The sequence below is a fragment of the Euwallacea fornicatus genome, chromosome 7 (genome assembly GCF_040115645.1).
Source record: "Euwallacea fornicatus isolate EFF26 chromosome 7, ASM4011564v1, whole genome shotgun sequence".
NCBI classification, from domain to species: domain Eukaryota; kingdom Metazoa; phylum Arthropoda; class Insecta; order Coleoptera; family Curculionidae; genus Euwallacea; species Euwallacea fornicatus.
Window position 1 is genome coordinate 3,621,815 of NC_089547.1, and position 21,434 is coordinate 3,643,248.

A 21,434-nucleotide genomic window follows, 5' to 3' on the forward strand; every position below is an offset into this window, starting at 1 on the left:
CTGTAGTGCCATTTAGAGACAGATTGCTCCACCTAGCATTATGCGATAGAAGCAATCTTTACATTTAGTACTTAACGTGATATGGCACCATTTAGGAATAGATACCTAAACCTAGAATCGTACAGTAGAAGGAATCTTCATATTTGGCAACTACCGCTGTGCACGATATTTAGATGGCGCCACTTAGGCGGATAAATTGAAATAACTTCACAAACCGTAATATCCATACGTTTTTTCAATATTTTTTGCAGCCTTTATCAGCAAGCGTTCAGTGAAAAAGATAATTCACATTTTTTAAAATAATCAATAAGATGACTCATTCCGAACATCCTCTTGGAATCTTGGATACCAAAAAATAGTAAAAACACAACTCTATTCAAACTGGTTTCCTACGATTTCCGATAATGGGATTAAAAATTAAAACACGCATTTAGAATCAATATATATATAGTATGTATTTGTATATGGATGGGAAACTATGTGAATAAACTGATCACAGTCTTCACAAAGCCAAAATTTTACGGAAAAATGTTTTACGTGTAAAATTGTTCGTAAAAGAAATTTCATAACGTACCCATTACCCCACAACTTGGTTTTAATAAAGTCAGTGGCGCACATCATAAGTTTGCCTTAAAAATAATTAGTGAAAATCGAGTACTCCGATTCCAGCGAGATTGGGTTCCGCAATATGCGTACGATGCAGCTTTGATATAGCGTGGCAAAAACTCCAATCGGACAAAATCGATTTTTGGGTCTAAAAAATATCATGGACTATACATCATGAAAATTTTTTACCAAAAAACTCGAAGTTGTCGAATTAAAGTTTTGGCCGCGGCAGAACAAAGTTGCGTCGTATGCCTACTACCCCAACGTCGCTGAAATTGGAGCACTCAATTTTCGCTTATTTTTTTTACGTAAAATTATCATGGACGCCACTGTCTTAGCAAAGACAAAATTGACTTAAAAATTTCCTATGACATAATAAAACACAACAAAATCAACCTTTAAAAGAAATAAAGCAATACAGAAATATGACCAGAACCGTAAATAGTAAAGTTTATATGTGCGTGTTTTTACATTTTACCCAAGTTCACATTATACCAAAAAATTAAAATTTTAGCATTATCCAACCCATATAAGCACTTCATAAATATATGTAAAATTGACTAGATAATTTACTAATTTAAGATATTAAGAAATTGTGAATAATCGTCGCCACTGATCTACCATCATTTAAATGCAAATGGTGCGTACCCTCCACTAAATGTCGCTCCACTTTCTTGGCTTGTTTTTCGATTTCATTTAACACGAAGTCGTAATGCTCCGGATGGTCTGGTTTGTGGCCATCTATTGCTCTGATATTCAATACCTATTAAACATATACAAATACGGTTCAGATAACAATAATATCGTGCAACCAACCTCGCAGAGAATTCTTGAAGCTAACTCGGTCACCTGCTCAATACTTATAAAACCTAAAGCAGAGAGCTTGAGTCGGGGATCTCTGGTAAAATAATACCCATCTCTATTCATAGCCGGTCGCATTCCCCTCTTTAATAAAATTTCACATCCTTCACGATTTACAGAACCTATAAAATTATAAATCAGGGAAATTGGTGAATAAATTAAAAATTTGAAATTACCATTATGAGCATGCACCAATATTTCAAGCATCTCGTTGTATGGATAACAGGGCACCTGGTCTGGAGTTAATTTTTCATAACTTAAGAATTTATCTATAGCAGGCCCTATTGCATCACAGCTCCTTTGCAAGTTTCTCACAGAAGGACTAGCTAAAAAGGTGTTTTAAGGTAAAAAATTGTTTAATAATGATAATAATTAGGCTATGAATGACAGGCATAAAATTAACTTAAATGACAAAATCAACCGCTTTTGCTTTGAATTCAAGCGGCATATTTAGAGAATTTTAACGACCCGTAAAATATTTTCTAATTGGAACAAATTTCTATACAGTGTAAAATTCCATAAATTCTCAACAATTTTAGTGTGTTTGTCACCTACTCCATTTACCTTAAGCACTTACCAAGGTCTATACTAATGTATTTCTTTACTTCTTTGGGATATGCAGCTGCATACAGAAACGCAATTCCACCCCCGAGCGAATGTCCCAAGATGGTAATGTCTTTCCATTTAAAATACTTAACTATTCTCCTTAAGTAATGAATGCCATCCCACCAAACGTAGTACTTGTGGCCTAAATTCAGAAACTGTGATTTTCCACTTTTTAAAATGCTTTTTTGGCAATTTTCTTACCCTGTGGAAGATGTGATGAAAATCCATGTCCCGGTAAATCTATGCAAAGTAAAGAATGCCCCTTCTCCTTCAGTAATGGGGCTACCTTGTCGAAGGTGCCAGAGTTGTCCTGCCAGCCATGCAAAGCGATAATGGGTTGTATGTCGCGTGAACCCCACCACTTTCCTGAAAGTATTTGCTCAACAAAATATTTAAATGTTGGAAGGGCAAATTGCTTCTCACAGGGTCTGCTAGTTTATGATAGTTTCAAATCCCATGATTGACTATTAACCAGAAACCCTCACTCAATCGGCAAGTTGTAAAATACGTAATAAAATATTTCTTGGACAATGCAAAAAATAAGATAAAAAGTCGTTGTTAATGAACCATCAAATTAATTGGTGACATTACAAGATGATATCAGTTAACGATTGTTTAAAAGAATTGGTTCTCGCCTAGCACCCGAACCACCCCATTTTTCAATTGTAACATTAATGCTATTCTTAGGGAGTGGTTTCAGTATGATCCGGTTTAACTGAAACAACTTTTACACCGTTTTTGTACAATTGGGTCCTTAGACCTAAGCCTTACTGACTGAATTGTTCCTTAAGCTTGATTCATCTAAATTAATTATACATTTATGATTTCGTTAGAGTTAAAAAAAATAATAAAACTCCGCAAGTTTCTGATGCAATCTTTTATTTCCAAGAATCAAGACCAAAATGAATCCCGATACAACTCGTCATAGACACCCCCGAGCTCATCCCCCTTTTTTTTTAAGAGAACTGACAATCCAGCCTTTTTTGTACGGTTACCAGATCTTTCACCATTTGTCTCTCGCATACGTTAAAGGAATTTATAAACAAACCTCTATCGTTTTCTCATACTTATCTTAAAAAAAAAATGTACAACCAAACTCTCTATCATTTTGAGATAATATTAATTAATGATTTTAACATAAATAATGCTCACATCCATGAAATTAGTTTAGTAATTAGAACTGTTAGTTACGTGAGAATCTTGTCATGATACCAGCAGACAATTTCAAGTCCAAAAAATGTAGTAGTAGTAGTAGTTAATTATCAATTAGGTATTGTTACTTCATACAATTATTTGTTAAAACTTTAATCAAGCAGACTATTTGTTTAAATTAAATGAATAAATCATTGATAACTCGTCACTGCTGCTGGTGATATGCAGAATATTATTCTATACTAAAGTAAGTGATTCTAATGCTCTTAAATACTATAATAATTTTTAAATAATGATAAGATAGAAAATGAAAATTTTATTTTGAAGACTAATTTTCTAATATTTCATCATCAAAAAACGCCCTTGATCTTTGACCTTACTAACATATTCCTACGGTTTACTTATATTTCCACGCACTAATTTGCTAGAAACTTACTCCTCAATGAAAATATTATTTAGAAGGAAAGGAAACAATGCTAACAATAACTATACTTACACACATAATACCGTTATTCACTGTTTTTTTCAAGATTTAGTTAGTTAAGGGAAATGACACTTAAATTGGCCAAGTCATTATGACCACAGGTCACAAATAACTTTTAAATAGCAACTCTTACTTTTCTCCAAAAAATATTTTGTGTATACAGGGTGTCTTTTTTTTTATACATTTACAAAGAATGAGGCAAAAAAAATGGCTTAATTCAGTTTGAACAATATGCCACTATTGATTAGACTGCAATTCAATTAATAAGGGCTATTGGTACTATAGAGAAATTAGAGTTGTGTAGATATTGATTTGCTAAATCAGTTTGATAGGAGAGCAATAATTCTGATAAAGAATTTATTGATTTACAGCAGGATTTTCTATCTCTAGGCTATGGTAAGGTTTCTTAAAGCGGCTAGTAAATTGTACATTAAAGGTGTCACAATTACTTTATGCATTTACTGAGTCTCCAGGACTTACCTGCTATGTGTCCCCAAGGAACAGGAATTTGTACTTCTGCAAAAGCTCCATCAGTGCTAGTCGAAATTCCTTTTTGGGGGGAAGTAAGACACGATTTAGTTATGTAAATTTTTGAATACTTAATAATATTTTAATTATCAACATAAAAATGCAAGCACCAAGTACCTACTATTAGAATCTCCATTATGTTTAAGCTCAACCGTAGCGCTCATGGCAGACGTGAATATATACAATGACACTAAGTAAAATTGATTTCACACTACAAGAAGTGTCTAATAGAAAATTGTGTTCGCCCAGAAACGCACTTTATAAGTTAAAAGCCTTAAAATTATCTAAAATCCACAATCACCTTTCTCTCGTTCTTGTTTCATTTGCATATTCGAATTTCGTAATGACACTAATCAACTGATTACGTCATTGATATTAAAGTTTTAGTCTTAATCTGGAAATTTGGCAATGATGGCAATGTTATGAATAGTGCTATTCAAAAATTGCATTAAATATTCTTATTTAAATTCCTATATGGCAAAATATAACTACAATGAAACTGCAACTCACTTAAGTAGACGTAAAATTTTATTTTCAACAAAACTTAATACAAAAATCTACTTATGCTCTCTACAAGCCTCAATAATACTCTTTTCTGATTCGCCACTTGCAACTTCAAAAGCCCTACACAGAGTCAGTATGTCTTTGGATTTATTTGCCTTCATCCACACTTTCCCATTAACACCAACCACAATCTCATATGGAAACTTGCGACCAAGAGTTCTTAACAGAGGATTTTCGACATTCAACAAAGACTGAACCAGGTTTGTGTCCAAGTTCATTAAAAATCCATCATTGGACAATAGACCTAAGCGCCCTGCTTTGTAATATTGGTCAACACACACTAGCTCAGGCTCCATTTCTTTATGAGCATTTAAAAGTCTTGCATACACAACATCACCTATGTTGACATCCGGTTTCATTTTCTTAGTAGCACCTTCAAAAGCTGACAAACTGAGGCATGCAGGTTCAGCACTTCCTATGTCAACTCGCAGGGAATCTCCTGATTTTTTGGTTATAATTCCAACAACACAATCACCTTTTTTGGGGATGTACCTGTTTCTTCGGGTTTCGATCCAGTAGGTATTTGGCTTCCTAAAGCAAAGTCTACCAGCTTGAGAGACTATCAAGCTATTAGGATCTTCTTCGTTTCTTCGAAGTCCTGGGCCAATTATAATTTGTTTGTCTTTTGACTTCAGATCATAAATCAGTTCCCCTGGAAGAAAGTAACCTACGACTTTGGTCATTATTAGTCAATTGATTGGAAAACTAGGAATTAAAAACAGAACTAAAACTATGGATTATTTTTAGGTTATTTTATGAGATACGACTTTCTATTCGTTTCACTCATATTTGATACAACTGATAGTAAAAAGTGAAATGAAAGTAGTAAGACGTAAACCAGAGTTTTATGCTTAACCTCAAATTTATGTCAGTGTCAGTTTCTTTGACATTTGTTTGTTATGATTTATAGTATAAATTTAAAAATCGAAGTAAAATTAAGAAAATAATAATTAATGCTCTGGTGTATCAGGTGATAATTTTACTAATTTTATATAGCAACAAGTGAATAATGGGTATAATCTTTGGTAAAAAGAAACCTTCCAGCAGAGTCACAGCTCAGGACAAAGCAGTCTTGGTAAGCAAAAATTAAAAAATAAATAGATCCTTGATTTGTATGTAGTGCACCCACCGTATTTCATATTCGATACCATTACTCACATAATAAATATGATATGAACCCAGGTAGACCTTGAGTAGAGTTTACAATATCAAAATTTATAAAGTATCAGTATATATCTCACTTGCCAGTGAGAACTATCAAAAACAGGTAATTGCTAACAATTCATACTCGAGCAATAACCACATGAAAAGGTATAGAATTCCCCTGCAGGCAACAACCTGCTGGTCTAGATTTAAAGATGTTGTGAAGTTTGCAATTTTCAGTTGATTTTTTATACAAATAACTATTTTGCATTAATTTTAGCAATTGAAGCAACAAAGAGATAAATTGAAACAATATCAAAAGCGAATAGAACTTACATTAGCATCTGACAGGGATTTGGCCAAAAGGTTACTGTCTAAGGGTCAAAAGGAGTAAGTATCTAAGATTTTTAACTAATTTAAAATTTTTATTCTCTTATATTTGTCTAAAACTAGTTAACAAATGAATTATTTTAGTCGAGCATTGCTTTTACTCAAGAAAAAACGTTATCAAGAGGAACTACTTAGAAAGACTGATGGGCAACTGGAAAACTTAGAAAAACTTACCCATGATATAGAGTTTGCTCAAATAGAGCTTCAAGTAGTTGATGGCCTGAAACAAGGAAATGAGGCCTTAAAGAAAATGAATGATTCTCTCAATATTGAGGACATTGAGCGAATCTTGGATGAAACCAGAGAAGCAAAAGAAAAGCAAGATGTGTGTTAAATCGCCATTCACATTTAATCATTGTAAACCTCACAAAATGAGTTTTTTTGTAGGAAATATCAAGCTTGTTAAGTGGAGGATTAACAGATGAAGATGAGGAAGCAGTGGAAGATGAGTTAGCAGCAATCTTAAAAGAACAAATGCCAAATGTCCCATCTGGTGATGTACATATTGAAGATGAGGAAGCTATTGCTCAAAATGAGGAAAGCAAAAAGCAATCCCCAACAAAACGTGAGATTTTCCTATTGTAGGTTCATTAAAGGCAAAATGTAATTTTCAGATAAAACCAAAAAATCAAAGGCACTTGAAGTTGCTGCACTGGAAGCATAATAATATAATGATGTCTGGATTGAATTAAGTATATTCTTGTTATAAGTTTTTACCATTAGTATTCGTTCTTACTGTTGGTTCTAATTGACTTAAATTATATATAATTAATGTTTATACTTATGGTAATACACAAATTTGTGATATCAGTTTTAAGTAAATAGTTTTAATTCATAATACATGCAGATATCATCATTGTGTTTGACAAAAAGAGCTCTTGAGCTCATGACACTAATTTTCTATCACTTCTGATTCAAAATTTATGGAGTTTTTTAGTCTTCTACTAAATTACTATACATATGACTTCTTGGTTCTTAGCTCCAATGCTACCTATAAATAAATGCTATTTTATTGTATAAAGAAAACATCATACCATTATCAAATCTTCATTATTTATATGGTTTTTAAAGCCCTTTAATTGAAAATTAAACAATGGAAAAAAATAAATATTTTATTAAACTTTATATTAAAAGATTTAAGTGGTTTTTAATGTAAAACAAGCAAATAATAGGTATAAAATAAATGTGTTATTACAAATGATGAATATATTAGTTAATATTATTGAAAAATGGATATAATCCTTATAAAATTCAGGAAATATTCTTTCTGTGACACTCAAGTTTTTATTATAAAGGAAGATTCCCGATTAATCTAAAGCTTCCAATTCTGCTAGTTCTTCTGCAGTTGGCTCATTAGATCGAGCAGGTAGTGACAACATTTCAGATTTTAAATTGTCACCTCTTAAACCATCTTCTTCAATATCCAAGTCTTCGTCATTCCTATTGTAGGCACTGTCTCTAATTTTCTTACCATAACCTATTTCACATTTGATATTTAAAGAACAATCAATCAGAACAAATCTGACTATTCAGTCAAATGGTTATTACAAAGTGAAAAGGAGAATTACCTACCTCTTGATTTTTTCTGAACCTGCTGGTCAGGAACAACACTAAGATCACCTTCATATTTGATTATTCCATTCTGAGCAATTCTCCATTCCAATACTTCTGTAGAAAAATCATCTCTATTTCCAATTTCACTGAATCCAATTATCTTATCTACCAGAATTGTATTATGGATTAAGACAATTGTTGGAATAACCTGGAACAAAAATTGTGGAAATGAGAAAAATTTTTCTTGGACTATCTTTAGAAACAAGTATCAGGCATGATTACTATTTACTATTGCTATTTTAAGGTAACCCTTAGCAAGAAAAACAAAGAACTTCATAATTACCTTAATTTTCAATTTCTCTGCCAAAAACGGACATTTCTCAGCATTTAATTTCGCGAAACGAGCCTCTAAATGTTTAGGTGCTAATATCTTCAGATGCTTATCCACAATTTGACACCTTTCAGAAGAGTTTACATAAAAGTGCAATACTATATTCTCAGACTTCTTGATAATATCAAAAAAGCACTTTTCTTCTGGAAGTTCCTCATATTTACCATGATCATTCTTTAACCATTCTCGCTTCTCTTCTTCATGTTTTCGCAGCTCTTTCACTCTATTTTTTCTCAATTGTTCTAGATCATTTATATCCATATTATCAATTTGTTCAATAGTAGCATCAACCTGCTTTTCTATTGCCTGTGTTACTTGTAGAAGTTGGTTTTCTACGTTGGCCATTTTTGTGGTTTATTTAGTTTTAAGACTTCTGTGTGTGTCCTGCGATTGCTTTTTTTTGGGTAATGACAGGAAATTAATTGTCAAAAATTAACAAAACCAGATATTTACAGGTAAAACTAATGTCACATATGAAATTTCACGTTATTTTGTGTTTACTTATTTGAAAAACTTAAAGATTCTGCACCGGATGGTTTTCAATGGGAAATTATTTATTTTAAAGAGTTTCAAATTTTTATAACCTCAAAATCTGAATACTGAATTTTACCACTCGTATGCTGTAATCAAGGTTGTTACAAGGAACGAAAGCGCCATTTAAGTAGTAATGTGGCAACGTGGATGTAGAGTGCGTAAAAAAAAATCCGGTAAAGTAAGTTTTGGAATGGTTGACACCGAGTGCGTATGGCTTTGATATATTCTACGTAATCTCGAATATAAACCAATAAATCTAATCTCACTTTTAATTGTTAATCTTTAATAGCGGTCAACAAAAAATTAAACATAAATAAATATATTAATATTGATTTACTTACCCTATTTACGACAAATGCTGAGAAAACACAATTGAATTTCAAAGAGCCATGCTCCATTTATGAACTGCCCAACTCAAAAATAAGACTCAACCATAAAAGCTTTTTGTGAGAATGTAAATATTATTTTTAATACTCAGAAAACTAACCAACACACAGATTTGTGGGCCCTTGAAAAAGACTATTTTTTTCAACTTCAACGAATAATAATCGGAGTCGTTTTTAAGTGAGTTTAAGTTTACTCGTTGATGTTCAAGATTACGTAGAACATATTAAAAACATACGAATTTGCTGTAAAATAATTCTAAAGCCTTAAGCGGAATTTTTTTAAAGTACACCGTGTTTTGACCGTATGCACCTGGTCTGAGTCTTTTTAATTTAATGAAGTAGACAATGTAAATAAAGCTTATAAAAGGAAAAACAACTGTGTACACCATTTTGTTATTAATATTTTTCTCTGCTTTATCAACATTTACTTATGACGCATTATTATTTCTTGAGTTTACGTAGTGTACGACTCACAACTGGTGTAATTCCGCGAACCTGCAGCCTCATCCAGTATTTCTATAAAACAAACGATAAAAAAAGAAATAGGTATATTGAAAATTTGAAGACCTACAATACATGAATCAAATAATAATTCCAAACAATAAAATTAATTAATAGCAAGTCACATATTTATAATAAACTATATTTACAACTAGAAATATATATAATTTATATAAAATATTTACATTTAAATGTCCTTCACGAATCTACCACCATCAAGGCATAATATTATCTATCCGCTATAAATAATGGCAGTGAAAGTGTACTGAATTTTCAAGTGATAGACGACAAATCTGAACCACTTCCAAATCCAAATTTCATAATTATAGCACCATTTGATGGTCAATAAAACTTAAAAACAGTGGTATATAATATAGCAATTTGCATATTTGCACTTATATAATAAATGGACGTACTTACATGTAAGTACGCTACTGTTTTCTATATCATTATGACCTATAACACAATTAAGTACGCTATAGTGTAGTTCACGAACAGGTTAACAATTTGAAAGGCTATTGAATGTTTTTCACAGCTTTAAAACAACAAAATCTTCAATAATCTTTCTTCAGCCTAGTACAAAAAGCGCGTTGCGGTAGATGGCGTCAGAAGCAGTAGAGACGCAATTGAATAGTTATTTCTTTAATACGAAAATTTGTAACAAAAATTGTGTTACTTATTATTGGCTGACATAGGATATGCAGGACCTTCTTATTGTTAACCTGCTAAGATATATAAAAATTCATAATTTATGTCTAATTATAATTTATTTACAATAATAGTCGAAATACTTACGTAACTATGTAGGAGCACCAAATCATTACAGTAAGCATACTAAACAACAAATAAATAATTTGAAAAAAGATATATCACAATTTTAACAAAACTTTAAGTATAAATATTAACTTGTGTCTTTACAACAAACATACCTACCTTTGGAAAATACTTGTAGAAAAAAACCGATAATGATAGAAGTATTAATTGTTAAATCTTCCACGAAAAATCGAAAGGCGTATTAAATGTACATATTTATGTATTTGTAGAAATATTGATGAAGGTTACGTGGTTTGTACTTCTGTTTTTTAAATAAATGTTATTACATGTACTTGCTAATACGAGACTAGTTCTGGTCGCTCATTCAACTAACGAACTTCAGACTGATTGGTGTTTTACACCCTCATCATCATTTCCTAACTATACAAATTAATAGAAAAAACCCAAGCACACATTTATCAGTATATACATATTTTTTATACAACCTAGTAACATCATCAATCAGAAAATAGTGTTTTGTACAGATATTATTGTAACAAACAGATAGTTCATCAATTTTTATTCAGTAATGTCGCGTTGCTTTCGTCGGACTTTTCTAGATTTCCACTCAGTGTTTTGTCTTTGGCCCTCTTTCTCTTAAAGAAGCCAAACCACCACAGGACTAACACTAAAGCTATAAGCAGCGCCAGACCTACTATCACTGCTATGACGATGATCTGCCAATCAACCGTTGAAATTGAAAGCATTTCTGGGTAGACTTTAGTTTCCGCCTGAAACCAAATTTAAGATAGTTGGACAAACCTATAGGTAATGTGTTTGATTTATTATGTTTGTTGCTACTGGAATTTATTCAGCTGATTTGAAATATATTTGATTATTGATAATAATGAAAAAAATCCTCAAATATTAAGTTTCACCCCCAGTCCAGGCCTGTATTTACAACTAAGTGTACCAAAAAAGTGTAGAGCCCCAGTTCTGATCATATCAAGTTCCGCAATTTTAATCGCGTACTATTCGAGCTTCATCTATTTTTTGAATCTGCTAAAGGTCAAGGTTACTTAGTATAATTTAAAATTCTAATTTGTCTGTTGGACGAGAATATCGCGATTTTTTCCATTAGGGATTAGTAAAATGTGACTGAAGCTCTAGTTAAATCATTCTGTGGGTCACTGCAGAAGTATGTGCCCAAACGAAAATGCTTAATTTTGAATCTTAACGAAATTACGATCGTTAGACGCCAATAAATTTCTTGACAATAGCGAATGATATTTTTTCTAGAGCCATCTATTGGAATGCGCTCTGTACTACGCCTATCTAAGAACATTAAAGATACTCTTGTCTTGAAGTATTCTTTTAAGATTTGACTCTGAATAAATGGATGGTTGATACTTACAGAAGCCACCGATACTTGATTCCTTTTTGAAATGAAACTTTTGTCCCAAATATCCACCACCGCATTGGATTTAATTTGAATCCAGTCCACTTTGCTGTAGTCTTCCACGAGGGTAGAATTCCACATCCTTGACAGAATCTCTATGTAAACTTGATTTTTCTTCTTTAATCCTTTTACGTAGCATACAATATCCAAGCAGCTCGCCGATCCTCCGCAATCCTAAGAAAAACTCCTAATTTCCCGCAAAATGAAAAGTATTTAGCAAATCATACCATAACAACAACTTGTCTCTTGATTCCTCCCTTATTAATTTCTTGAGTCTCAACTACGTACTCGACATCTCTGCGCCCTCTGTCCAAGATGGTGTCATTTTCATTCTCGACGTCACTGAAACTCTCAGGGAGAAGAAGGTTCTCTGGCTCTTCTGAAGAGCCACTCAATCTGCTAAGATTTAACGGATTAATGCCACCGTCTGGAACCTTGCAGAAGCCCATATCTTCTCCTGAACCACCTGGGGAATAAAAATCCATCTTCGCATTTTCACTTAACGTAAAAATGAAAAATTTGCCTTTAATCTCCGGTAAGCTTTCCAAATACAGCAACCATTTTCCTTCTTTCCCTTCCTTCCCAGGACTGACTTGGTGAGGCCACTGTATTATTACTCTAATATTAGGCAAATCCCACTCTCCACGATTGTCCAGATAGTACCGGTGAACGACTCGTGCCCCAATATCTTCTAAGTTCCTCATGGCAGATTCACCCACAATCTTTCCCCCGAAGAAGAGGTTTGTATTTCCCTTCCTAAAGAGAAAATTTTAGACAAGTGCAGTGAGGATCGCGTGAAACTTACCCTATTATAGTATAGTCCGCAATTCTTTGCAAAATCACTGCTAGTTTGACCTCAGTGTCTTTTGAGGTTTCTTTGGATGTAGAGTTGACTTTCAGTGTGAGATCAAGCATCTGTTCTTTGGTATTTTTGACGATTTCGAAGCGCAATTTCAATTTGGCACTGGCACGGGCTTGGAATGGATTTCCGAGATCACACACCACTAGGGTATCGTTTTTGAATGAGCATTTTACGTTACTCTGTAACACCGAAATGATACAATATAAACAATGTGTATTAGTGCAAGTTACTAGTTCAACATAATAATAAGGAACCAGTACCTCTTGCATTGTTGCGATGTTACAAAATCTTGCTCTTACTATAGGCTACAAGAAACGGAAACTTACATGTTTCTCAGTCTTATTTACGTTGATATAACTAAGGGCAGTTGGATGGAACACAAATAGTTTGGCTTGATAGGCAGATTCACCTGTGTTGTGCACGACAACTTCCATGATAAATTCTTTGTCAATGGACTCCACCACGTACTGATTATTGGCGTCTTCTGGCGGAAGAAAAGAACAATCGTTAACGACGATTAATAAAAATAAAGTGCGCCTTCCACAATTGAAACGGAAATGGTCAAATTTAACATAGAACATCTTCTGAAGCAATGATTTGGTTCGGATTACGCTAGTATCACAGAATATACATTTATCATAGAAATTTCAATCGGCGTCGGCGCATTTGTCTGGATAGGTCAAGGCGCATCGCCAACAGAACTCGCAGCGACCAGTGTTCACAATTTCGTCTTTTATACGTGAATAAAGCTGCTGCCTTCACCGATTTATCAGCTTAAAATCGAGGAATTGACGTTTCCGTTTCAATTCTGCATTCACGTGATTGCTCAATTACGAAACTTACTATTCAAGTTGGTTTCTGCAGTCAACACTAAATGGCTTTCGCACACATCATCAGATCCACAATCTTTTTGAAATGTGGCCTCAAATTCCACAAGGGACGTAGTGTTTAAAATTGGCGTGTGAGGCTTTAGGTCGTTCTCCAAGGTATATTTCACTTTGAATTTGATCGGCGACAATATATCACTCACTCCCTCTTTTACATAAACTACTTCCTTCTGGCAGAACTCTTCAGATATGTGATCGACTACGATGGTACGAGTATTCTCGTTTTTCCTGTTGTCTGGATGTAGATGGTTTCTGAACCATATTCTAGGGATGATTTTCTGAATTTCGGTAATATGGTATATTACGTTGAACGAATAGCCCGAGGCTGGTGTGAACCCTCCCACGATGGTGAAACAAGTCTTTATAGAAAAACTGCAAAAAAGGAATTTTCCAATAATGGGAACTTTCGTTAGTTTATCAATAATGCCTAACAATAAAATTTTTTATCGAAATGTGGACATGGCGGTCATTGGTCCTGACATCAACTGAGGACAAGATGTGTCACTTGTCAAATACAGTCAAAATGGCCGAGCAAAATTTTAATAAAATGGCGGATGAGAATGTTGGTAGCAGTTAATTAAAATTAATTAACGGTTACTTACCAGGTGTTATTTTGATTTTTCCTGTCGCTAACGCAGCCTTTCCTGGAAGCATTGATATTGTACATGTCATTGCTTTTTATATTGATCTTGATGTCTATAATGGGTCTCGTGAGGAAGAGTAGGGCTCTCTCTGATTCGTAAGCGCCCACTAATAAATCTGGATAACCATTTAGGTCCATGTCTAAGCCACCACTCAGCGAGTATCCGAATGTGTTTAGTTCTTTGAATCTCATGACCTAAAGAAAATCACGTTCAATAGCTTTGTTATTGAGCTCCTCAGGGTTTTCTATGGAAAATCGCCTTTTTATAATGAGAGTGATATAGGCCAAGGAACAGAAGAATAAGTTGGCAGAATTATCATAGTTTCCTTGGCAATTTTTTTATTGGAAGAAAAGTCTTCTGCATTCTTACCTGTGATGGCTCGGCTTGGAGCCCTTTCTCAGATCCCAAATAAATATAAACTGCACCATGGCCGTATTCGTAAGGAGCCCCAATGGCTACGTCGTTGTATCCATCCTTGTTTATGTCTCCAATGGAAGTCATGGCGAAACCAAATCGCGATTGTTCAGTTCCATAGAAAACAGCGTCCGATTTACACTCAGACTCCATTTTCGACTTTTTGCAGCTTTTGAGGTCGTAGTAGACGTAAACCGCTCCGCCTTTATTCTCCGAATAGTAAAAGGGGGCGCCTACTAGCAAGTCATCGACCCTGTATAGTTAAGAATGTAAAAGACTTAAAAAATTTTAAATCGTTTAAGGAGCAGAGAACGTAATGTTTTAGTTGCAGAATAGCGATAAAATGGTCAATGTTAACAGGGAAAGTATATTTAAAGTTATTCTTCTTCGTTTGCCATCAAAGATGTACGACTAAAAAGTATATAAAAATAATCGCCTATACCGGATATTTAGTTTATAATTAAAGAAAATATGGAATATCTTCAAATAGGCCTTACCCATCGTTGTTGACGTCCACAACCAAAACTTCGTAACCGAAACTGGAAGCGAATTGTTCCCCCGTTATGACAAGAGATATAAAAAACTCACTACTCGGTGGTTTTTTATCGAAGAAATACACCTGTCCTACCATTTGTGATCTTGGTGCCCCTGCCACAAACGTGTAGTTGTCTTTTTCAAAGAAATGGCCACCTCCAACACTCATACCTACACAGTAAGGAAAAAAGTAGAACCTTAAGTGAACCCACAATGGTACAGAGTGTTCAAGATGTTATAAGCATTTCGTGTGTACAAAGAGATGTTTGCCTGAAGGCAATTTTACGTGATCTAAGAATCTTGACCACCAAGTAACCGTACTAAAATGTAGAAAGTTTTAGGTATTTTACCTAAATAACTGTATTTGTCAATTGGAGTTGGATTGTCATTCAAAGGACCTTTGTAGATATTCTTGTCTCTATACAAGAAGTCTCCTTCAACAACTTGGGAAAAAACGGTGCCCCTCCATGTATAAGGGCCGGGTGCCCCCACCAAGGCACTATCTCCAACAAAGGATGTACTCGTTCCGATTTGACAAAATCCATATTGTTGATGCAGTCTGAAATGTGATAACAATTTCGCTTGTTTATTATTGTTATTTTGATTTGGGTGCAGTAAAAGTTTACGGCACTAGTGCGGAAAAGTTTGTTTGCATGGGTGTGAGGCGTACTTTGTCTTACCCAATACACGTTTTTCCCAACGTTTAAACTCTGTATTTGTTTTTGATTTAGAAAAATTGCTTTTTATAGAAAAAAAGTCACAAGAATAACTTCTACCTATGAATCTACTGATGGCCCAATTTTCATCCGTTTTACTCACTTGTCTGTGGGAAGTCCTTTGCAGAACTGCAAGGGATTTTCCTTTATCTTGAAATCAGGTTCCAACATGTAACACAATCCTTGACCATAATGGAATTTCGAAAGATCGGGACTTTGGATGTAGCGATGGGCGCACACCATAACCTTTCCTCCAGGTTTCTGAGATTGTATGGATACACCTAGAAACACATCAATGGAAAAAATAGATAAGGAAAAATTGGGGACACCTACCAAGCCACTGTCCATCTTTTATTTCATCAACTTGAGGTGGTTGCAGTTTAGATAGACTGTCCGAATCGTCGTCTGCTTCATCATAATCAACCGAGTTCACTGCGGAAATGTTTATGTAATTTAGTTTATTTTGAGTTGGGTTTGAATCGGAAAAGATTGATGAATCCATTGAATTCTTCACTCAAGTAAAGTTCCGTAAGCAATGGCAACAGACCCATGTGAATGTCAAGGTGAGTCTTTCTATAGCTTCATCAACCTTAAGGAGGGCATTGTTAGTATCTTTAAAAAAGGATTTCGTTTGTCGGACATTAGAGGTATTGCAGAATAGAATGAAATTATGCCGTGATTTACATGTATTCACTCTGGATTATCGTCCAAAGAACCTCATCATTTAACTAAAATAAGACACAGGAGACGTTCTGATAAAGGTGTCCTTAGACCTCCTCAAGTTACTGAGTAATTGGAAGTTGGGGAAGAAATTTCCGAAAATGATTTCTTGAAGCTTTCAGGTTCTCTTAAAAGTTCAGAGGAGTTCTCCTTCTGGGATATTGATACGAATCAACGGATTTTATATAAAATCCCAATCTCTCTGCACTCTTTCTCTTGAATACGAAGCAGAAATGATCACATCCAGAATTTCTAAAAATGAAAGAAAGTCTCTTAGAGTTGAGCTTCTAATTTTCCAAATATTCCAAACCGATCCAGAGCACCACTTTTGAAAACCGCATCCTCTTCGGGTATATATGGTGTGTCGAATGCCATATGATAAAATGCAGTTTTTGAGCCATTTTTTGGAAAATCAAAGGCATTTTGGCGACATGATGAGGTTCCTTCGTTGCATAAATAACTCATGACATATTCAGGCACCCACGGCAGAGCGCAGCAACATGACCGACTTTTTTAACTACCTTTGCTCGGTCTGTGCCTTAATCACCTACCGTATGATACTTTTCACGATTTCGCTTTCCATTTTTCTATGAACGTATTGCTTGATTTGCAATGATCGAAGATCAACAAGTAACGTTACACAATCAAAATCCTTTTTTGCTCGTTTCAAGAAATCTTTAGTATGATATTCTACAAAGAGGAAATGTTTGAGGTCTTTCGGAAAGAAACTTTAGCTCGCATTTGTTCCGAGAGAATTTTTGATTAAGATCTGGAAAACCTCTTCAGAAAGACCTCTGCTATTTACAACACTATGCGATGTATTTACATAACGATTGCCTTAATTAGAAAAATCACAAAACAAAGCCTAATACTGTATGTAAAACTAGGTGAAAAAATAAATGCAAATGTGAAAAATGCAAATAAAAACAACGCAGGCGAGATATTAATTGTCAAGAAAATCATTCGTTTAAATCAAACATTATTCAAAACGTGTTCACACATCGTGGAAATTTTCAAAAGAGAAACAAACCCTCCTCTGTCTGCGTGATGAAAACCGCCAAAGCAAAAACTCAAAAACAGTTCGTCGTGGTCTCGTGAGTTAATAAAAATGAGTTAAAGAAGGTTTATTATTTTGGTTACTGGATTAACTTGTTTTCGCCAAAAAGCTTGAAAACCCCAAATTTCTACAGCGTTATTTCGGCTGTTAACTATTGAGTTAGACTTACCAGTTTCAGAATCTTTGTCATTTGGATGTTAACAAAAAAAACTTCTGATGAAGCAATTTTGAGTATCGACCAAAAATTAAAAAAAAAAAAAAACATCCAAATGTAAAAGTTTTATGGTGAATGTTGAATTTTTCTGTTTTAATTTTCTGTAGTGTAACTGGAAATTTATTAATAAATTTATTTTAGTTTTGTTAAAAAGTATTCCCAACTATTGATACATAAATGTAAAACATCAAAAGTATGTTTTTGCGAATTCCTTGGGTTAGATGTTTCAATTTTGAAAACAAATCTCATCTGTATAAACCACTCAACTAAAAATTAAAAAGAGAAAAGGCGCTTTTCTCAGGTTTTGCCACGAAATATTTTATACAAATGAGACCTTGTTAGTTCAATTTTATCATACTATTAAATCCCACTTTACGTCATGCTGTCAGTTCCTGTTGATCAAATACCAATTTTCCTTATCATTTTAGGATTATTATTATTGATGCTCATTATGTGAAACTTCAGAAAATATGCTTGCAACAACTGATAAACGGCTAATAAATCTTGAAAATTGTGTTGTTATGTGCCATAGATTCACTTAATTAGAAACCATGTAAAGCATAGCCATAACTTACTGATTTTTTACTAAAATTCAGCAAAAACGTAAAATTTTATCAGGCGCAGTTTCAGCTGAAATTTAGCAATGAACGGATGGCAAATTTGGTAGAATTTCAATACATGGTCATGAAGCCTGGTCAAGAATACATATTTATGTAATGCCAACTTTTGAATTTTTTTTGAGAAAGGTGAGAGTACACGCATACGATAATGTATGCGCATGTCAACGTAAGCGTAAAAATGTGCGCTCGAAAATCTGTTGGTTTTCCCAAATTTTCTCGGTAAGAGAAATTTTCAACTTAATTAAATTTTAGCCCTGCTGTGCAAAAGAAACACGAAGAAAATCTTACTTGATAGGCCTGCGAAAATTTTGCAAAAACCAGAATTAACAGTAATTTAAGGATAGATTAAAGTGATACAAATCGATCGCCTGAAATTTAAGTGTTTAAAGGAATATTAACAAGTCGCTAAAACTGCGAGTGGAAGAGAGAAATAAATCCTACAGAGAAAAGAGTAAAGAACAGGCAAAAATTGTATGGCAATGGCACTCTAAAACTGAACGTTTAAAGTGGCAGAGACCTGGACAAAGGGACATAGCTTATTCCCATCGCTATAAATCAAGACTAATTTAAAGTACAATTAAACACCAGGTGGTAATCGATTTGGATGGAATGAGTTCATATCGATTTGAATGAAATACATTGCGAGAGTTACCATAATATTGACACGTCGTTAACACGTATCGATAGAACGAAGGCGGAAGAAATATTTAAAGTAAAAATGAAAATAATAAAATAAAAATAAAAAATATAAAATCCAGATGTTTTAATGGCGCCAAAATGAAGATTTCATTACAAACATAAATTTTTTTGTGAAATTGAACTACTTTAGAAAGCTGTGGCATAATGAAATGATGTATTATATCTATGTATAAGTAAATATTTACATTGGTTGAAGCAGATGTATGTCACATCACGAAGCCTATTTACAATGTTATACATTCAGCTGTTAGGTTTACATAGAAAATTGGGGGCTAATCTTTAAATCTCACCAATCCAAAGTGAGCTTAATATTTGTAACCCAATTTTCCTTTATAATTTTCGCCTTAAAAAAGGGCGCTTTTCAAGAAAATATTAGCACCAATGACCAAGAAGAAAGCCTAAACCTGGCCCTGAACCTACAGATCACCTGATGTGAATTAGAGCATCATTCCTTCGCGCACTACTCAGGTGCAGGTGTAAAAGCATGCAACTAATGAAAAAATAGCAAAAATACTCATGCTATTACCGAGACGGTACCTCGTTTTGGTACCTTTCAATTTCGGTTTGAGACCACCACTTACGCTTAAAAATTCCTCCGGAACCTGCAAGTGTAACCCGAAAACAAAAATATAAAAATTACTCCTAGAACTTCATCAAACTTTTACAAAGAAATTTTTTTTTTTTTTTTGTATGGAAGATGCAGTTGTGTGTAGGTCACTGGTCTTGGACGGGTGTTTGGACTGCCTTACGGACCATGAATAGCAGAAATTTTAAATTGTGTGTGGGACGCTTTAGAAAGCAACAGTTGTAATATCAAATGCATGAGAGCGAATATGGGTTAAATGTGACGTTGAAGTCTCTTTGTAAAAGCTTGTTTGTGGAAGTAAAATCTACGCAAAAATATAATTGTTTGTGCGAAAACTAGTCGAACACCTACTACAGCATATCAGTACAATAGTTATAAACTAGAGTTTTTCATACGAGAGAAAATGTGTGAAACCTCTTAGGCAAGGGGCCTGTTTTATGGCTTGTACTCGTAGTACTTATAAATGAAAAAAAAAAACTTTAGGACAGCGTAGTACATCACTGAGGACAAATCGATTTTCCCTGGGGCTAAACATCAAACATCTAGTTCTATAACAGACACGCGAAACATCTAGTAGGGACTCTAACCCTTATCTAACCTCTAATTTAGTGTTTATACAGAATAGTCTACAAGTAGAGCTTTAAGAGTTTGCAAGTTCAATAACTCAGTTCCAAAAATTAAACAGTATTAGAAAACCTCTACGTTAAAAAATCGACTAAAAAATAAATTTAAACTAAAAAAAACATATATGGGGTCTTACACCGGCCCATTAATGCGCCCATCATTGGAGCCATCAGAAATAATTTTCACGTATTTTCCTGTTGAATTTCTATTGTTTCTGATCGAGATAATCACATTTACAGGGTGTTTCAGAACTGCACGGAGCTATTTGAGGTACGCGTTCACTAGCACAAATAAAAATTCATGTAAGCATCTGTCCGAAACCCATCAGTAGCGGCGCTATAAGGTGTCGAGAATTAAGAAAAAATTAAGTTTTTATTTTTATAGTGTTTGGTCTCCTTGCAGATCGAGTTTGAAATTTTAAATGCGCATAGGCGCCGGTAACAGGAATCCGAAGGTCTGGTTGGATTTATAAATTAATTGATTTATGAGGCAATTGAACAGAATTCGACCAAAAATCGAGATAGATCAAATTTAGGTAATAGATTTAAAAATTGATGAGATATATTAAAATTCACCAGTGGCGTGCGAGTGCATTCTTCTAAAGGACTATGAACCACGACCTCAGAAAATACACTTCCCGGCATAGTCGTTGGCGACAAACAACTCTCCTATTACCTAACACGCGTATGAAAATTCAAACTCTATCTGCAGTAGGTCAATCACAATAAAATAAAAACCGAATCTTTTCATGACTTTGAACACCCTGTAGCGCCGCTACAGTTCGCGATCGGACGCATTATTTTATAATTTTTTTTGTACTCGAGAATATTTACTTAAATAGTGCCGTGCAATTCTGAAACACCTTGTATAATCAAACAGAGAAAGACAATAAGGGACACTTTTAACTGTTTTTCATGAACGTATAAATCCGTCCACCTGCACGAG

General features: G+C 34.1%; 5 protein-coding genes across 8 annotated transcripts in view; 1 reads left to right on the forward strand and 4 right to left on the reverse strand.

Moving 5' to 3' along the window:
- Positions 1-429: 429 nt before the first annotated feature.
- Positions 430-4,577, reverse strand: kraken (serine hydrolase like 2 kraken). Of its 2 annotated transcripts, none has more exons than XM_066283434.1 (7): positions 4,359-4,577; positions 4,190-4,258; positions 2,275-2,439; positions 2,045-2,215; positions 1,644-1,793; positions 1,423-1,589; positions 430-1,369 (listed from the first exon to the last, which is right to left on the reverse strand). In XM_066283434.1, exons 1-7 carry the CDS (start codon positions 4,399-4,401, stop codon positions 1,184-1,186), a joined length of 951 nt encoding a protein of 316 aa, XP_066139531.1. In that variant the 5' UTR covers positions 4,402-4,577; the 3' UTR covers positions 430-1,183. The 2 variants fall into 2 exon arrangements, with proteins under 2 accessions (XP_066139531.1, XP_066139532.1); XM_066283435.1 differs by having other exon boundaries at positions 4,355-4,577.
- A 170-nt stretch (positions 4,578-4,747) lies between these two features.
- Positions 4,748-5,616, reverse strand: Rrp40 (exosome complex component Rrp40). Its single transcript, XM_066283439.1, has one exon. The coding sequence runs from the start codon at positions 5,482-5,484 to the stop codon at positions 4,795-4,797; it is 690 nt and encodes a 229-aa protein (XP_066139536.1). The 5' UTR covers positions 5,485-5,616; the 3' UTR covers positions 4,748-4,794.
- A 60-nt stretch (positions 5,617-5,676) lies between these two features.
- Positions 5,677-7,156, forward strand: Vps20 (vacuolar protein sorting 20). Its single transcript, XM_066283440.1, has 5 exons — positions 5,677-5,876; positions 6,225-6,334; positions 6,419-6,659; positions 6,722-6,899; positions 6,949-7,156. The coding sequence occupies exons 1-5, from the start codon at positions 5,811-5,813 to the stop codon at positions 6,996-6,998; spliced, it is 645 nt and encodes a 214-aa protein (XP_066139537.1). The 5' UTR covers positions 5,677-5,810; the 3' UTR covers positions 6,999-7,156.
- A 277-nt stretch (positions 7,157-7,433) lies between these two features.
- Positions 7,434-8,971, reverse strand: LOC136339868 (thioredoxin domain-containing protein 9). Its single transcript, XM_066283437.1, has 3 exons — positions 8,232-8,971; positions 7,907-8,096; positions 7,434-7,811 (listed from the first exon to the last, which is right to left on the reverse strand). Exons 1-3 carry the CDS (start codon positions 8,622-8,624, stop codon positions 7,642-7,644), a joined length of 753 nt encoding a protein of 250 aa, XP_066139534.1. The 5' UTR covers positions 8,625-8,971; the 3' UTR covers positions 7,434-7,641.
- A 761-nt stretch (positions 8,972-9,732) lies between these two features.
- The window catches only part of LOC136339858 (integrin alpha-PS1-like), a 67,930-nt gene continuing 56,228 nt past the window's right edge, over positions 9,733-21,434 (reverse strand). The window contains exons 3-16 of one of the 3 annotated variants that reach the window (XM_066283415.1): positions 19,861-19,881; positions 16,303-16,401; positions 16,073-16,250; positions 15,604-15,812; positions 15,217-15,424; positions 14,675-14,972; positions 14,264-14,499; positions 13,618-14,033; positions 13,101-13,258; positions 12,718-12,953; positions 12,436-12,668; positions 12,140-12,378; positions 11,868-12,086; positions 9,733-11,244 (exon numbers count right to left, since the gene is read on the reverse strand). In XM_066283415.1, coding sequence (XP_066139512.1) covers positions 11,026-11,244; positions 11,868-12,086; positions 12,140-12,378; positions 12,436-12,668; positions 12,718-12,953; positions 13,101-13,258; positions 13,618-14,033; positions 14,264-14,499; positions 14,675-14,972; positions 15,217-15,424; positions 15,604-15,812; positions 16,073-16,250; positions 16,303-16,401; positions 19,861-19,881 — 2,969 coding nt within the window. In that variant the 3' untranslated portion in view covers positions 9,733-11,025. Of the gene's footprint in view, positions 11,245-11,867; positions 12,087-12,139; positions 12,669-12,717; positions 12,954-13,100; positions 13,259-13,617; positions 14,034-14,263; positions 14,500-14,674; positions 14,973-15,216; positions 15,425-15,603; positions 15,813-16,072; positions 16,251-16,302; positions 16,402-19,860; positions 19,882-21,434 lie in introns of all 3 variants that reach the window. The other 2 variants (XM_066283413.1, XM_066283414.1) reach the window with 2 other exon arrangements.

What these genes read in the sequence shown, in the direction of transcription:
- kraken (XM_066283434.1), bottom strand. Translation starts at nt 4,401, where the DNA reads ATGAGCGCTACGGTTGAGCTTAAACATAATGGAGATTCTAATA. An exon ending in ACATAATGGAGATTCTAATA is followed by an intron (nt 4,259 to 4,358) that starts GTAGGTACTTGG and finishes CCCCCCAAAAAG; the next exon opens with GAATTTCGACTAGCACTGAT. An exon ending in CTTCAAGAATTCTCTGCGAG is followed by an intron (nt 1,370 to 1,422) that starts GTTGGTTGCACG and finishes TATGTTTAATAG; the next exon opens with GTATTGAATATCAGAGCAAT.
- Rrp40 (XM_066283439.1), bottom strand. Translation starts at nt 5,484, where the DNA reads ATGACCAAAGTCGTAGGTTACTTTCTTCCAGGGGAACTGATTTATGAT.
- Vps20 (XM_066283440.1), top strand. Translation starts at nt 5,811, where the DNA reads ATGGGTATAATCTTTGGTAAAAAGAAACCTTCCAGCAGAGTCACAGCT. An exon ending in CTCAGGACAAAGCAGTCTTG is followed by an intron (nt 5,877 to 6,224) that starts GTAAGCAAAAAT and finishes CATTAATTTTAG; the next exon opens with CAATTGAAGCAACAAAGAGA. An exon ending in AAGCAAAAGAAAAGCAAGAT is followed by an intron (nt 6,660 to 6,721) that starts GTGTGTTAAATC and finishes GTTTTTTTGTAG; the next exon opens with GAAATATCAAGCTTGTTAAG.
- LOC136339868 (XM_066283437.1), bottom strand. Translation starts at nt 8,624, where the DNA reads ATGGCCAACGTAGAAAACCAACTTCTACAAGTAACACAGGCAATAGAA. An exon ending in CAGAGAAATTGAAAATTAAG is followed by an intron (nt 8,097 to 8,231) that starts GTAATTATGAAG and finishes TTTTTGTTCCAG; the next exon opens with GTTATTCCAACAATTGTCTT. An exon ending in GGTTCAGAAAAAATCAAGAG is followed by an intron (nt 7,812 to 7,906) that starts GTAGGTAATTCT and finishes AATGTGAAATAG; the next exon opens with GTTATGGTAAGAAAATTAGA.